This window comes from Dipodomys merriami, unplaced genomic scaffold (genome assembly GCF_024711535.1).
Source record: "Dipodomys merriami isolate MVZ:Mamm:240054 unplaced genomic scaffold, mDipMer1.0.p SCAF_249, whole genome shotgun sequence".
NCBI classification, from domain to species: Eukaryota; Metazoa; Chordata; class Mammalia; order Rodentia; family Heteromyidae; genus Dipodomys; species Dipodomys merriami.
The window spans coordinates 60,856-76,571 of record NW_027203926.1 but is presented as its reverse complement, the minus strand read 5'-3'; the positions used below and the strand labels follow the sequence as shown (position 1 = coordinate 76,571).

Genomic DNA, 15,716 nt, shown 5'->3' with positions numbered 1-15,716 from the left:
GAAATAGTTTGAAATATATAGGTTTTACAGTACGCATAAGGTAAGGTCTTTAAGTGGATGTCCTCTAGGCAGTGGGAGATAATACTAGATTGAGGCTGTAGATATCAGTGTTGAATTATTCCTATAGAAGGGATGAATGAGCCAGAGAGTAAGTCTCAAGTTGTTAGTTGTCAAATTGAACCATTCTTGATAATTTCACTTGCTCATTTATTATACAGCATAATTTTAGGAAGGCATTTCATGAGTATCTCAAGTTATGCCTAAAGACAAAAATGGAGAAACATTAGTCGGGTGTTTGTAGAATAAAGGAGATTCAATTCTAGGTTAAAAATATTTTGCAAAGAGAGGAACCTATGGCTCAAGCCAACCTGATGAGTCTCTAGAGCTATGCCAGAAGGTTTTCTACTAATTCCTATGTGTTTTGACTTTCTTACCAACAACTCAAAAATACACCTATTTTTCAAACCTGAATATTTTTTTTTTAAAAACACAAAGAATGGCAGCAAATTCAATACTATTTAAGATTCAAAATTAGGCTGATAGATTTGACAGCCCCCAAATTAAGGTTCAGTCGACTATAAGGAAGAAGATTTTCTTTTGGCTTAAGAAAGTATTTTAAAGGCCTTGTGATAATGGATTTGCTGAACTGTGAAGAAACGGTAAAGGGTGTGTTTGCAAGTTTTTAACAGAACTTGGGTAAGAAGCTACAAGACGGTGATTCCTACATTTGGTGAGTGACGGGAATGTAATACCTTAGCTCGCACACTCACTGATGCAGATATTCCTAACAGTGCCTGGGAAAGCACAGTTCCCCCCACTCCCAAAGCTCTGTAGCCTTCACACATCCTTAAGGGGTATGCGCCTGTGTGAGAGCTCTCTGCTCATGACACAGATACTCTGGGTCTCTAATTTGGCAACAATCACACTATTTCCATTTACTGAGAACTTTCATTGTGCTTGCTAAACCAGCAACCAACATGAAGTTGGTTGAAATTATCCCATTTTATATGTGAGAAATACGAAGCTGTAATCAGTTTATATCACTTGCTTTCTCCGTATCTCACCACAGAAACTGACAGAACCCTTTCATCCCAGACCTCACCACAGAACTGTCCTCTTCCCACTAATCTACTTCTTGAACTCTGATCTCTCACACAATCCATAGTGCTTGGCATTGTTCCCAACCTCTTGAGCATTTTAATAAGGTATTTTATGTTATTTTCTCTGAACCAGATTGTAAAATCTTTGAACAAAGTAATGTGTCTTAGGGTTTTTTTGTATTTCTTTTTCTATTGGTTGATTATTAATCTGAGATAGAGTTTCATTATGCAGTCCAAGCTGGCTTTAAACTTGTGATCCATTCACCTCAGCTTCCTGAGTAGGTGAGGATTACAGGCATGCATTTCCTGCGCTGTTTTTCTTAACGTTTCTTTTTCTTTTCTTTCTTTCTTTTTTTTTTTTTTTTTTTTTTGGTGCTGGTCCTAAGGCTTAAACTCAGGGCCTGGGCACTGTCCCTAAGCTTTTTTGCTGAAAGCTAGCACTGCCTATCACTTGAGCCACAGTTCCACTTCCAGATTTTTTAGTACTTAATTGGAGATAAGGTTTTCACAAACTCTCTTGCCTGTGCTGGCTTCGAACCGTGGTACTCAGATATCAGCCCTTTGAGTACCTAGGATTATAGGCATGAGCCACCAGTCCCCAGCTTTTCTTAACATTTCTGAAAGGACCAAATTCAATAGATCATTGATGCCAACATTTAGCATTGCTCATTCATTCTATACTTACATACTGAGCATCTACTATATGGCTGGCACTATGCAAATAACCAACGATAGGGCTAGAAACAAATTTCTAGTCTAAGTAGACAGGAAAAAAATAAACAAGTAAATGGGCTTCTCTGACTTTCAAGCTAAGATATGATCAAGAGAAGGCAGCAGCTTTGGTAGGAACCAGGAAAGATGTCAGGTGCTGGGAACAGAAAGTACTTAGGAGAGAAAACTATCCTGGGGGATAAAATTAGCCTGGCATGTTCATGGAAGAGAATAAAGGTCAAGTCTGTGTGGCTGGAACCGAGCCAGAAAGATGGGTGGGCAGTGTAATGTTAGGCCAGAGAGGCAGGCAGCAGCAAACTCATGTAGTGTTGAGCCACTGGGGGAACTTCCAACAAGGGAGGTAGGTAGCTTTCATGTCTATAAAATAGCACTCTGGTTGCTCACTGGAGAATGGACTACAGGGTACATTGGTATGAATACAGTACAGATATCAGGCAGTGAGGGCTGGCTTCAACCAAGATGGTGGCATGTGAAGTGGGAGGGTAGTCCAATTCAGGATGTTATTTTGTAGGAAAAATGAACGGGTCTTGCTGATTGTTTGGATGTCTGGAGTTTGGGGAAAAGAGAGTAAATCAAGGATGATTCCTAGGTTGTTGACCTGAGCACCTAGGAATATATTGAAGCTGTTAGCTAAGTGGGAAAGACGGCAGTGTTAGGTTAGGAAGATTCTGGGTGCTGTGCAAATTGGGCAGGCAGAAGGAGATAGCTCTAAAATGTCATCTTTGAGATGCTTTTTAGACGATAAGGCATAAGCTCTGAGAGGGTAAGATTTTTTAAAGTCTTATTTTGTGCCAAATCCCTGTACACAAAGCAGCATTTAGGACCCACATTGGTAAGAAAAGAAAAAAAAAAAGATACCAAGCCCAGTGGGAGGTATTGAGAAGGCAGCTGGATTTATGATTGTTTAAATCATTTGGGTGAATGCAGATCCCTGGCAAAACATAAATATATTCTTCCTTGGCACTTACATGTGCCGTAAAGATCTCTGAGACAGTGGTTTTTCCAAGAGCTGTGTTAAACATCCTAATAGGGTCAGCTAATGTAGTTCTGAGGAGAAGCTCAAAATCTTAATCTCAGAGAGAAGACACCTGATCAGGGTGTTCACCAGCTAACTCTTTCAGTTTAAAGTATCTGACATCCAAGGGCATGGTCCTTGAGAGGCTCTTTGTTATATTAACTACTTCTGATAAACAATAGTGATGATGATAATAGAAAATGGTAGGGGAAAAACAAAGGAGGAGGTAACAATGCTCAATAGGAAATGTACTCATTACCTTACTCATGTCATTGTAACCCCTCTGTACACTATTTTTTACAATAAAAACCTAAGAAAAACCTTTACTAACAAAAAATAAAGCTTGTATATGTTAAAATTCTTATTTGGCAATTAGCCAGTTTCCATTAGAACCAGTTGTTCTTTCTACCAGTCTCAAGACGGAAGTGTTAACCCAATGGCTGCTTTACATGGAATAAAATAGGCTTCCAAAAGGCCCTCTCATTTCAAGGACCAGTCTCTCAATACCAAGGAGATTCCACATTCTCAACATCAGGAGGAGAGGAAAAGGGTTGAAGTAAAAATGAAAGTCACTAGTTGTTGAAATCATAAAAAGGCATTTGAGTCTAATTGTAAAAAACAGGTTTCATTCAGAGTGAGAGAACCAAGGCATAAAGCTCCTTCAGCATTTCACTCAATAGTACCCAGTAGAAGATCCAAGCACATGGTTCTAGAACCCAGAACACCTGGGTTCATATTCTAGCTCTGAAATTACCCATCACTTAGCTTGTCTGTACTTTGGTCTCCTTACCTGTTAAGTGGTTGGCGACTATGTTAACACAATTATAATGGAAACTTTTTTATCATGAATTATTCTGAAAATGCAGTTACTTTAGTGGATTTCCTTGTAACTAACATCAAACTATTACCATCTTTGTTTTCTGTTAAGCATTTTACATATGTCATATCCCTGAATACTCATCTAACACACCTCAGGCAGCTACTACCTGTGCTGTTTAATCTTGACTGTCAATTTGATTGATATGAGAAGTCCCTGAGATTAGTAAAGAACACCTCTGAATGTGTGTGAGGGCCTTTCCAGAAAGGATTAATGAAGAGACGATCTGCCCTGAATATGAGCAGCACCACACCACAGTCTGGGGGCCTGGATAGAATAAAAGTGGGGATAGGTACCATGTGACTTTTTTGTTGTTTTGTATGTCCTTCCCCCACGGTATAACCCCTGTTTTCACTGTATTTGATGTTGGTATAATTTGGGGAGGGGAAGGGAAAAAAACAAATTGTTGAAATAGGGATACAGGTGGACCCATTGCAACAATGAGATGTACAAGACACTTGAAAAACTAACTTTACCATTTAGGCGGGGAGGGTGGGTGGAAGAGGAGTGTAGTTGTGGAGGTGGGAGAGAAGGGATGGTAGGGGAAAAACAAAGGAAGAGGCAACAATGTTTGATAAGAAATGTACTCATTACCTTGCTCATGTAACTGTAACCCCTCTGTACAGCATTTTCACAATAAAAAAAACTTATTTAAAAAAGGTGGGGAAAGGATAGGACCCATGAAGTCAGCATTTTCTCTCCCATCTTAAATCATGGGGCAAACTGCCCCTGTACATGCTCCCGCCACCTTGCTATACTCCTTTACAGCAGGCCCAGAATCACAGAGCCAAGTGACCATGGACTGAACCCTCTGAAACCTGAGCCAAAATAAATCTTCCTCTCTGAAGTTGCATTGCTCAGGTATTTGGTCACTGGGATGTAAAGCTAACACATTACCTCATTTAAAGATGAGGGATTAGGTGTCTGGCTCCAGGTTAGACAGCTGGGAATGGTGGATTAGAACCCAGGCAGCTGGCCTCCAGAGCTGCCCCTGAATGATGATGTGCCATCATGCCTCTCTTATTTCTCACCTGCCATCTACTAAATATTACTGTGCGGAGAGGAGGAGAGTCTAGGGGTGCTGTTTGCCAACAACCATCAACCATGATTTGCATGTTCCTAAAATGTTCTGCTGCATAGCTGAGTCTCTGTGGTGCCGATGTCTACTGTACCTTTTTTCTTTCTTTTGAGATGGGGTCTCAGGCTGGCTTTGAACTCATAGGCTCAAATGAACTTCCTGACCCAACTTCCTGAGTAGCTGGGACTACAGGTGGTGCCTGGCACCATGCCCAGCGAAGCCTACTATATTTTATTTAACCAGAAATTTCTAGAGTAAAATGTCTGTTAGTACAAGATATGTAATGAAATGATCTGGGTGAAAGAATATAATATTTGCTTTCAGACATGCCTCTGGGGAGACATGCTTTTTGTCAAAGAGAAATGAAATTTCCCAAAGGGAGTTGACATTTTCCTCCCCTCGGCCCCAAGGGGCTTCACCAGTACTCTGCCCCACGACAGCTCCCCTTTAAGGAAGAAATTTTGCACAGAAGCCTCAACAGACTTGCATTTGCTGTCTGCTTTTATAAAAAGAGAAAGAAAAAGAAGCTTTGATGAGAAACATTTTCTTAACATGATTGAATATATAAGTTCAAAACCAGTAGTTTTTTCCAAAACATTTCAAGTGAAGGAACATATTTGGACACAAGGTCAATGCCTCACCTGGACCCTTATCACATGCTGCTTTCTGCTTTCTGTGCAGAAATTCTGTCCTCATCTTTCAGCACCCAGATTTCTAGATGCTGAAATATGCCAGTTGACTGTCACCATTTAGGAAGTATATAAGAAATCCTGGCAGGAAGGAGCCGGTTTAAATGGTTTTTCTCTGGCCAGATGGTCTATTTGTTATTTCTCAGAGAGTGAAGTACCTTGGCATTCTTTAGAGACAAATGACCTCAAAACTGATGAAGGGAGATCTGGTAAAATCTACCAGATGGAAGCAGTAAGAGATAATGGAGTTTCATCTTGGCCTACCCACATCTGTGTGGCTGAGAAGTAGGTTGGTTAAAAAAACAAAGCTTTGACTACACACACTGAACGAAGTGTGAGAGAGATACACAGGGCTCAGAGCCAGGCGGAAGTCCTGCGGAGAATTCTAGGGTCCCTGTGTTACTGTGGACCTCCGTCTAGGGGTCATCACCTATTCTGGTGAGAAACAAAGAACCCAGACAAATGCAAATGATCATGCCAAGAACTACTTGACAAGCAAAAACTGTCCTTTTAGGCCATAGGAAAAATGGATGTGCCATTGGCCTCTTGAAACTCAAAGTGACTAGCCAGCCAGAGATATCAATTACCTGTGACGAAGAAGAGGGCATGGCAGCATGGTATGGAAGGTGAAGGTCGTGAAGCCAAAACCTCACTTGGATAACAGACCCCAAGAACCAGCTTGTAGACACAGATGGTGGAGACCTCCGATCCTCAGGGGGTCAATAATACAGGGCAGAGTCAGTATTAAGGAGGCCTGAGGTTTGAGGACTACAGGCTGTGACCTAGAATCCTCCCTCACCTCCCAACCATGTTCCATCGTGGTGCTTCTGGAGAAAATAAAGCAAGGATACCCAAGAAGTAAACATGAACTTCACTCTCAATTTACCTCACTTCTCTTCTCCACTACATGTGGTATCTTTGGTAGAGAAAATACAAAGAGGGAAAAAGCCTTAGCATCTCTTCTGGAAAAGATAAATGGCTCAGGAATTTATTGTATAAGGAATAAAAAAATAATATCAAAGGGACTGTGTGCTCAAGGTAGAAGAAGCTGGACCGAGGAAGAAAAAGACACTGAAAGAACGTGATTTGAGACTTCGTGCGTGGGCTATAATTGGCTGCTCAGTGAGAATGGAGAGAGAGAAACTGGCTTGTTGAAGCTTTCTGTAAACAATACAACTACAGAGACAGGTCCAGATTAAGAGGGCCCAGAAAGATCTGTTTCTCAAACTGAGCCACAAACTGGGCCTGCTCCTACTCCTAGTGCAGATCTGACTCCCACCTGCTGGAGGACCAACCCTTCCCACAGGCTTCTGGGTATTTTCAGAGAGACATGGGAACGGCCCATTGAAGGTGGTTGAGTGTGTACCTCATTCTCCAAGGCAGGAGAAGGAATGGGGAGACACATGCTTTCTAGCCACAATCCAAACCGATTGCCAATGATTTAGCACCTGGTCTGCCTTCCTATCAGCTAAACCTTTTCTGTTATTTTACTGTTGCACTTTGAAATGCATTTTAACCGTACTTTCCTAAGAACAAATGTTATACAATGCTGCACAAAAGGCACCAGGAATTTTCTTCCCGTGCCCCTCATTACAGATAAGTCATCAAATAAGGACTTGTTAGAAGATGGGAAAACTCACTCAGGGTTATGTTCTGCTACTGACTAGCAGCAAGCTACCTCCTAAACTGGGAGGAGATTTGCATGTGACAAAATTGCTTGGTGTGTCCCCTACCCGCATGATCTCCCTCCCCACCCACCCCTGCTCCCTGCCCACACTCCAGATACACCTCCCAGACCCTAAGGCCTAGCCTTAAACTCCAGAGCCCGGCAAAGTCCTCAATGCCTCTGCCTGCACTGTCTGTGCCACTCTCATTGTTCATCTCATTGTTCTGCCTTTTTTGGTAGTTGTTTGTGTTCATGCCTGGCAGCTGCACGCTGTTATTTACTTCCCTTACAGCACAGCCACCAAGCTGCTCTGCTTCAGCAAAGTGCTGAATGCATGAGTCCAAGTGATAGGACATGGGAACAAAGCATCTGCTTTTTCCCTCAGTGACAAGCACTCCTCCAACAGCACTCCAGGTCTCTTCCCTCTCCTTAGCTCCTTAGAATGATTTGAAGAACAGGTCTTTCCTTCTCTTTGAGGAAAATGTATTTATGTCTCTAATTTTTACCAAAAGGGTTAATAATGTTATCTTATTCCAACAATCAAAGTTGTTATTTTTTTTCTTTTTAATGATTGAAGAAAAAAAGACATGAAGGCTAGAGCATTGTTGGTATGCAATAAATACATCTCAAGTGAATTAAAGAATGAATGAGGGAGAGCTGGCCTAGTCTAAATAATAGGAAATTTGACTTCAAAATTGGAGAAAGGAAAAATGCACAGAAGAGTTCAGGGAAAAAAGAAGAAAAAGAAAAAAGGAAGAAGACCAAGGCTAATTAAAACCCTAAACCAGCAATTCAGGTTTATGACAAAGTTGAACTTGATTATTTAACAAATAGGGAGCTAATTGGGTGAGAAATGATAGCTCTCTGAAGAATGACAGGTCTGGGTTCGGGTATCTCCTCAGCTTCTATGTGACTGGACAAGTAATATAGACTCTGAAATCCTTTGCTTTGTTTTAAAACTTTTTTATTTTACATTAAGTATCGATTTTTAAAAAAAGACAGAGTCTTGTTACAGAGACAAGACTGGCTTAAAAATCTTCTTGCCTCAGCTTTCTAAATGTTGGGATTATAGGCATTACAACCAAGCCAGGATTATTCTGAAGTTATTGTAGATTTACAGAAAAGTTCCAAAAATAGAGTTCCTGCATATTCTTTACCCAGCTTCCCTTGATGTTATTACCTTGCATAATCACAATACAAATATGAAAAAACAGGGAATTTCTATTGATAAAATAATAGTAACTAAACCATATGCCTTGGTAGTATGGAAAGCCATGCTAATATGGAGGCAAGGCCACACTCAATGAGAGGAAATCTGAATTTATTAATTCTCTTTTAATGTCACGCAGTGTTTCTACCTGATGGTATGTACAGCAAATAGAATTTAGCTATCCTTTTGCTCTCCAGCGGTGCTTCTTTGGAATCTGCCTGTAATGATTATAGAAGACTGATTTTTTAATCAGTATGCCCATAATTTTTAGGAAAATAGATCTTGAGAATACTTGAAACACACAGTTCTCTTAAGTAGTCTAAGTGTTTCCCAGAAATCTTGTTTATGTTCTGAAGTTGCTTAGCTAAACTATTTTCAGAGATGGTCCAAAACATGCCTCGATCCAGATGTGGGTAATACCATCCTTAGCTCTGAATCAGTGAAATCATTGCTTCCTCTTTGATTCCCAAGGTTATAGCACTGAGTGGAAGAAATCCAAGTTTAATTTAAAACTAGATTTTAAAAGTTTTGGCAAGTAATTTGTAGGCTCAGGCCAAATTAGGAAATTTTTAAAAAAACGGACAAGAATAGGGTCCTAAAGATATAAGAGTGAGTAGATCTGGAAGCTTAAAATAATTCATGAAATACAGTAAAAATCTACTAGTAAAATCACTCAGTTTATGGGAGCTCTCATCTTTTCCAGTCTTTTTATTCTTTTCCATCTGTAAAGACAATCAAGAACATCAGGAAACATTTTTTAAATTACACCTCTGCGGTGGTATTGTTTGCCAGCTCTTCTGTGAACCTGGGGGGGGCTCTGTCTTACTGTTTGGGATGAAGAAGGAACTGCAGCTGTAGCTGATACCAGCCTGAGGCAAGTGAGAGATGATATCGCAAGGGTGCAAAACCCAGTTCTGGGATCTCACTATGTGGGGTTGGCTCTCACCCATAGCGAATTAATGATCCACAGGGGAGAAATAGCTATCTTCTAACATCTCAGCTCCCCCATTGGCAGGATGGGGCTCAGGACAATGTCTGTCCCCCTTGGGAAGCTAGAAAGTGGCACCTGTAAAAGAGCCAGCACAATAGTGCTAGATGGATGCCAGACCTCTCCCTGGGGACTAGTGTTGGGGGAGGGCACGTCTAGACAGAAAGCTACCTGGCTCAGCCTCTAATACTCTCCGCATCCACCTGGCCGTTTTTACTAGTCACTGGCATTTGCTGCCACCACCAGGGTCTTCACTGACAAGCTAAGGAGTCTGCAAAGTGAGCTACAAAGCTAGAAAGGATAAATGTGACCAAGGTTGATTTTCTGTTAATCAGAGACGCACATGACCCAGAATGGAAGAGTCCTTTAAGCTTGATAGTTTACAAATAAGAAACTTCTCTATTTGGAGAGTTCAACCAAGCAACAACCAACAAAATCCACATAAAATTTGTGATTTAATATTCAAAGGAAAAATAAAAATATCTAAAACATATACAATGCGAACAGAGAAGTCTGTGTATAGGAATGTACTATGGAAAAAAGGGTCCCTTAAACTTGAGCACAGTATGCCCTGATCACACCATGCATGAAGACCTGCCTCTCCTTTCTGGCCTTCCTTTTTACCTTGAGACAAAAGAGATGCCAATAATTGCCTTTGTGTCTCCCACTGAGTCCCTAAAACCTATATACAAGCTTCATCCTAAGCATTCCCAGTCTCCAGCCACACCTGTTCTCTTCAGAACGGGCTTCTGGCTTGATCTCAGGCTTTGGAGCAGTTTTGTGAGATGAGGACATCTATGGGAGAGAGGAATGGGGTGATTCATGCCCTGCAGTGAATTGCCCTATGGCTCCTCATATGTGCAATCCCAGGTGTAATGGGCTTTACATTTCTGATCAGGAATGCCAGAGTCCTGAGAGTGGAAGAGGAAGTAGGATAGGTAGATATGGCCAGGGGTCATGTTGCCACAACACACAACTTTGACACAGGTCTCAAAAGCATCCATGGGATTGAAAGTCTGACTGATGAAAGGGAGGAGGATATGTAGACTCAGCAAGGAATGGAGCTAAAATTCATCAGGCTTATGGGCAGGTGGAAGACAATGAGAAGTAGGAAGACAGTGGGGGTATTGATCTTATTATCTGGGAAGAAAAACAGCCATTGTGGAAGTGGTGAGTCAGGTAGATGAGTGGGATATCAATAGAAGACAAATCTGAGATAAAAAAATGCTTTAAAAAATCACTGATGGGGATTCAAATACAGAAACATCCTTACCTCATTAAATCTCATCACGAGGTCTTCAAGGGCATTGTGCTCTCCACTTTGAGAGGTGAGAATTGATGCTGAGATGGAAGCTTTAAGGCAAGGCAGGGATCTCTGGGATTCCTGGGTACCCAAGTCTCGAGTTAAGAAGCAAAGGTAGTCAACAGGCAGGACCTTTCGGTAAATATTCTGCTCCTGCTCTGTCAGGATGCTGGCGACTTCCTCTGGGAACTGAATGAGGGGCTGCAGATCAATCAGTTCCTTGCTGATGCCAGCTGAACTTGAAGGGAGGGCACTGGAATTTGCCATTGAGCTTCCTGGTTGGCGTTCTGAAAAAAAAAAAAAACAGTAAAAATCATGGTTATACCAAAGTTGGTATACTTGACAATGGAGTCATTCAAAGCCTTGTTACTTAGCCAGATCCTTTGCTTGGTAAATAGTTCAACACTACCTTCTTTGTTATGGAGACCATTCTGAGGTTTGTCTTCTCTATCCACAACCCTGTCCTCTCCTGTGAGGCAGAGGCTAGGGTTCAGTTTTCTCTTTTCAGAAGCCGCATTGATGTAGCACATCATTCTCCAGCCAGCTCACTAAGACACTTTGTTCCCTTTTCTTCCTTCTTCACCATCAGAATGAAAAGAAATGAGGGTGGACTTGGGGGCAGACAATTGAAATAGAAGAGGAAAGAAGGGTGTTCCTGTGTGTATGCATATTTGTTGTAAGCATATAGAAGATGTAGGAATACCCTAGGACTTCTGTACATCAGGTGTCAAAATGTGATACGTACTGCCAGTTACATCCCCAAAGACTGATTTCACTGAGGACCATTTGGGAGTTTGCATAACAAAATCGCCTATGAAGAGAGTAGGGCATATGATATGTCTGACTACATAAATTTCACTCTGGTTTAAAACAAGTAACAAGAGGTAGAAGGAAGATGGAGGAAAGAAGGTGGTCGGTCCAACAGAGAGAAGTATCAAAGACAGAGATTCCTAGGCTCAAACTGATTCCCTTAATTAGAAATGTCAGCATGATTTTCTCTTTACTTTGACATCCTCCCAGTCTGCCTCTTAACTTCTTGCCTATGGTTCATTTATTCACTTACACATTTGGTCAACCAACTTGGAAAAAGTTATGATGAACAGACTTTTTCTAAAGTATGATCTTCAAAAACTGGTATTTGGAAAGGAAACTAGTTTTGTAGTCACATAAGTTAAGAGAAATGTCACAGATTCACATCACATTCTCTTCCTGCAGCTTAACCAACAGTGTTCCCTGAGCCACACATTATACAATGTCTATGACATCATTCTGTGTGACTAGTATCCTTGGAATCTTTTCAGGACACACTGCCCTGGGGTCCAAACTGCCCTTGTTCTCCAGTGTACATTTTCCCTTCCCTGCTGATCCTCCTTGGAGGTCTCCTTCACACTTTCCATACTGCCACAGGAGTGGCCCTTGGCTAAAATAAAGCACACTGTCTTCTGATGGCATTCTATTTCTCACCACTCACCTGTGATCAGGAGACAATAAATCTCATAGAAGAACTTGCTTAGCCTCTAGATCCCAGTATTTCTAGACTCTTTCTGTATTTCCATTGCAGAAATCTTTGGAAGCATCACTCTAAATGGCTCCATCTTGGAATCACTGAGCTCTGATCTCATCATCCCTGAGTTTGTCCTCTACCTTCCCCCACATCCAAAACATCACTATCACAATGTTGGTAGGACACCTCTGTTGATGGCCTGGACTTTGATGCTATCTTCTCAACTCAGCCTCTCCTAAGCAGTGCAATTGCCTCTGCAACTGCACAGGCAAAAGTTCTTGATACTATCTGCCACTTCATTAAGTGAGCTCCGCCCCCCTTTTAAAAAAAGAAATACTTTCAGTACATTAAAAAAATGGGAAGCTGGATACCAGTGGCTCATACTTACCTGGTAAGTTGACAACATGAAGATCACACTTCAAGGCCAGCCAAACAGAAAAGTTTGTGAGACCCTTACTGCTTGGCTGGGATTGGGAGGATCATAGTGGTACACCATCCCAGGAAGAAAAGTCCATGAGATTATCTCCATGGAGGGAAGCTGGACCTAGTAACATGCACCTGTTATCTTGGCAAAGAAGGGAAGTCTAAAATTAAGTGGACTATGGCTTGGGTACATGTATAGGCAAAATGTGCAACCCTATTCTAAAAATAATCATGAAAAACAGGTCTGGAACCTCGGCTCAGTGGTTTTGTATCAGTTTAGAAAACACTAGGCCATGAGTTCAAACTCCAGTGCTTTAAAACAAACAAACAAATAACTCAAGAACTGTGAAGAAGGCATGATAGCACCTGTCTGTAATCCCAGTACCCATAAGGCTGAGGTAGAAAGAATAAGATTTGGAGGCCAGTCTGGGCTAAAGAGCAAGTTTCAGGCACTTCTTGGCTGTATAGCAAGAGTCTATGTCAAAACAAAAAAATATTGTGGACACAAAACTTTTTAAAAAACCTGAAAAAAGAAATCAAAACAGAACTTAGAAAGTGGCAAAACCTCCAATGCTCCTGGATTGGAAGGATCAACACTGTGAAAATGGCAATACTTCCTAAGGCTATCTACAAATTCAATGTGATACCTATCAATAATCCAACCTCGCCGGGCGCTGGTGGCTCACGCCTGTAATCCTAGCTACTCAGGAGGCTGAGATCTGAGGATCGCGGTTCACAGCCAGCCCGGGCAGGAGAGACCGTGAGACTCCTATCTCCAATAAACCACCAGAAAACCGGAAGTGGCGCTGTAGCTCAAGTGGTAGAGCGCTCGCCTTGAGCTGAAGAGCTGAGGGACAGCGCCCAGGCCCAGAGTTCAAGCCCCACAACCGACAAAAAAATAAATAAAAAAAAAATAATCCAACCTCATTCTTCAAGGAAATAGAAGAGGCAATCCAAAAATTCATATGGAACAATAAAAGACCCCGAAGAGCAAAAACAATCCTCAACAGAAAGAACAGTGCTGGAGGAATATCAATACCAAATTTCAAACTCTACTACAAAGCCATAGTAATCAAAACAGCTTGGTACTGGCACAAGAACAAACTGCAGGACCAATGGAATAGAATTGAAAACCCAGAAATGAACCTACAGACCTATAGCCATCTAATCTTAGATAAGGGAGCTAAAAAAAAATAGAATGGAAGAAAGACAGCCTCTTCAGTAAAAGGTGTTGGCAAAATTGGTTAACTACTTGTAGAAAACTAAAGCTAGATCCTTATATATCACCCTGCACCAGAATCAACTCCAAATGGATCAAAGACCTGGGAGTCAAAGCAGACACTCTGAAAACATAACAGGATGGAATAGAAGAAACCCTAGGTCTCCTTTGCACAGGCCGAAATTTTCTTAATAGAGACCCTGAAACACAACAAGTAAAAGAAATGTTGGACAAATAGGATTGCATGAAATTGCAGAACTTCTGCATGGCAAAGGACATAGCTAGCAAGATCAATAGAAAGCCCATAGATTGGGAGAAGATCTTCACTAGACATACAAAGGACAAAGGTCTCATATCTAAAATATACCTGGAACTCAAAAAATTAAATCCCCCAACAACAAATCCTCAAAGAAACAACTGCCCAATAATTAAGTGGGCTAAAGACTTAAAGAGAAACTTCTCTGAAGAAGAAAGAAGGATGGCCAATAGACACATGAAGAAATGCTCAACCTCCCTAGCCATAAAAGAAATGCAAATCAAAACAACATTGAAATATCACCTCACCTCAGTTAGAATGGCTATAATCAAGAACTCTAATAACAACAGATGCTGGAGGGGATGTGGACAGAAGGGAACCTTACTGTATTGTTGGTGGGAGTGTAAACTTGTTCAACCACTTTGGAAAGCAGTATGGAGGTTCCTCAAAAGACTCTACATAGAGCTCCCCTATGACCCAGCAATCCCACTTTTGGGCATTTACCCAAATGATCACAAACAAGACCACACTAAAGTTACCAGCACAGCTATATTTATTGCAGCATTATTTACCATAGCTAAGATACGGAACCAACCCAGATGCCCCTCAGTAGATGAATGGATCAAGAAAATGTGGTATATATACACAATGGAATTCTATGCCTCCATCAGAAAGAATGACATTGCCCCATTTGTTAGGAAATGGAAAGACTTGGAAAAAATTATATTAAGTGAAATAAGCCAGGCCCAAAGTAACATAAGTCCCATGGTTTCTCTTATTTGCAATAATTAGTATATGCATATACTAGTATACTAGTATAACTAGTATATGCAATAACTAGTATGAGTCAAGCAGAAAAGGTCAGATAAGTTGATGTTAGGTGAAATGAACCCCAAGATAAGTATTCAAATGTTTTTCTTTCATGTAATTGTTTCTAACATCTTTATAAGATGATTTCTTTGTTGCTATGTATGTCCTTCCCCCATGGTATAACGGCTGTTTTCACTGTATTTGCTGTTGGTATAATTTGTGGAGGGGAAGGGAAAAAACAAATAGTTTAAATAGGGATACAAGTGGACCCATTGCAACAATGAGATGTACAAGTCATTATGTCGAAAAACGAACTTTTCAACTTTGGCCGGGGGTGGGGGAGTGGCGGGGATGGGAAGGGATAGGAAGGGAAACAAAGGAGGTAGCAACAATGCTTGATAAGAAGTGTACTCATTATCTTGCCCATGTAATTGTAACCTCTCCATACAGTATTTTCACAATAAAAAAAAATACTGTGGAGAGAAAGCTTTAAGTTTCTTCATTGATATAAGTCTGGTTTGTTTCGAACATATTCCAGACAAAAGTTCTTACTTTGTCTTCATCATAAAATCTATAATATCTAAATGATCACTTTTCTTTGATTATAAATGTCAAGAAGGTAAGGAATTTATTCGATGCATTTTAACTCTCTTGGACCAAACAACCAAACATATGCAGAACTATATTTGGTTCTCACTGAGCAGTGTTTAAAAAATTAAAAATAAGGCAGATGCCCAAATCTAGTCAACATAACCTTGCTCTCCAACTTTCTGAATCGTTTAGAAAGTGACTAGATTTCCTGAAAATTAAGTGGCTTAATGGTGGGCAGCTTTTGGTTACTGATAG

At 40.9% G+C, this 15,716-nt stretch overlaps 1 protein-coding gene across 1 annotated transcript in view; it reads right to left on the bottom strand.

Annotated features, from left to right (window-relative positions):
• The window catches only part of LOC138836079 (1-phosphatidylinositol 4,5-bisphosphate phosphodiesterase epsilon-1), a gene marked incomplete at its 5' end in the record, with an annotated part of 145,969 nt that overhangs the window by 99,444 nt on the left and 30,809 nt on the right, over positions 1-15,716 (bottom strand). Inside the window, one exon of the mRNA XM_070034563.1 lies at positions 10,629-10,945. Coding sequence (XP_069890664.1) covers positions 10,629-10,945 — 317 coding nt within the window. The remainder of the gene's footprint in view (positions 1-10,628; positions 10,946-15,716) is intronic.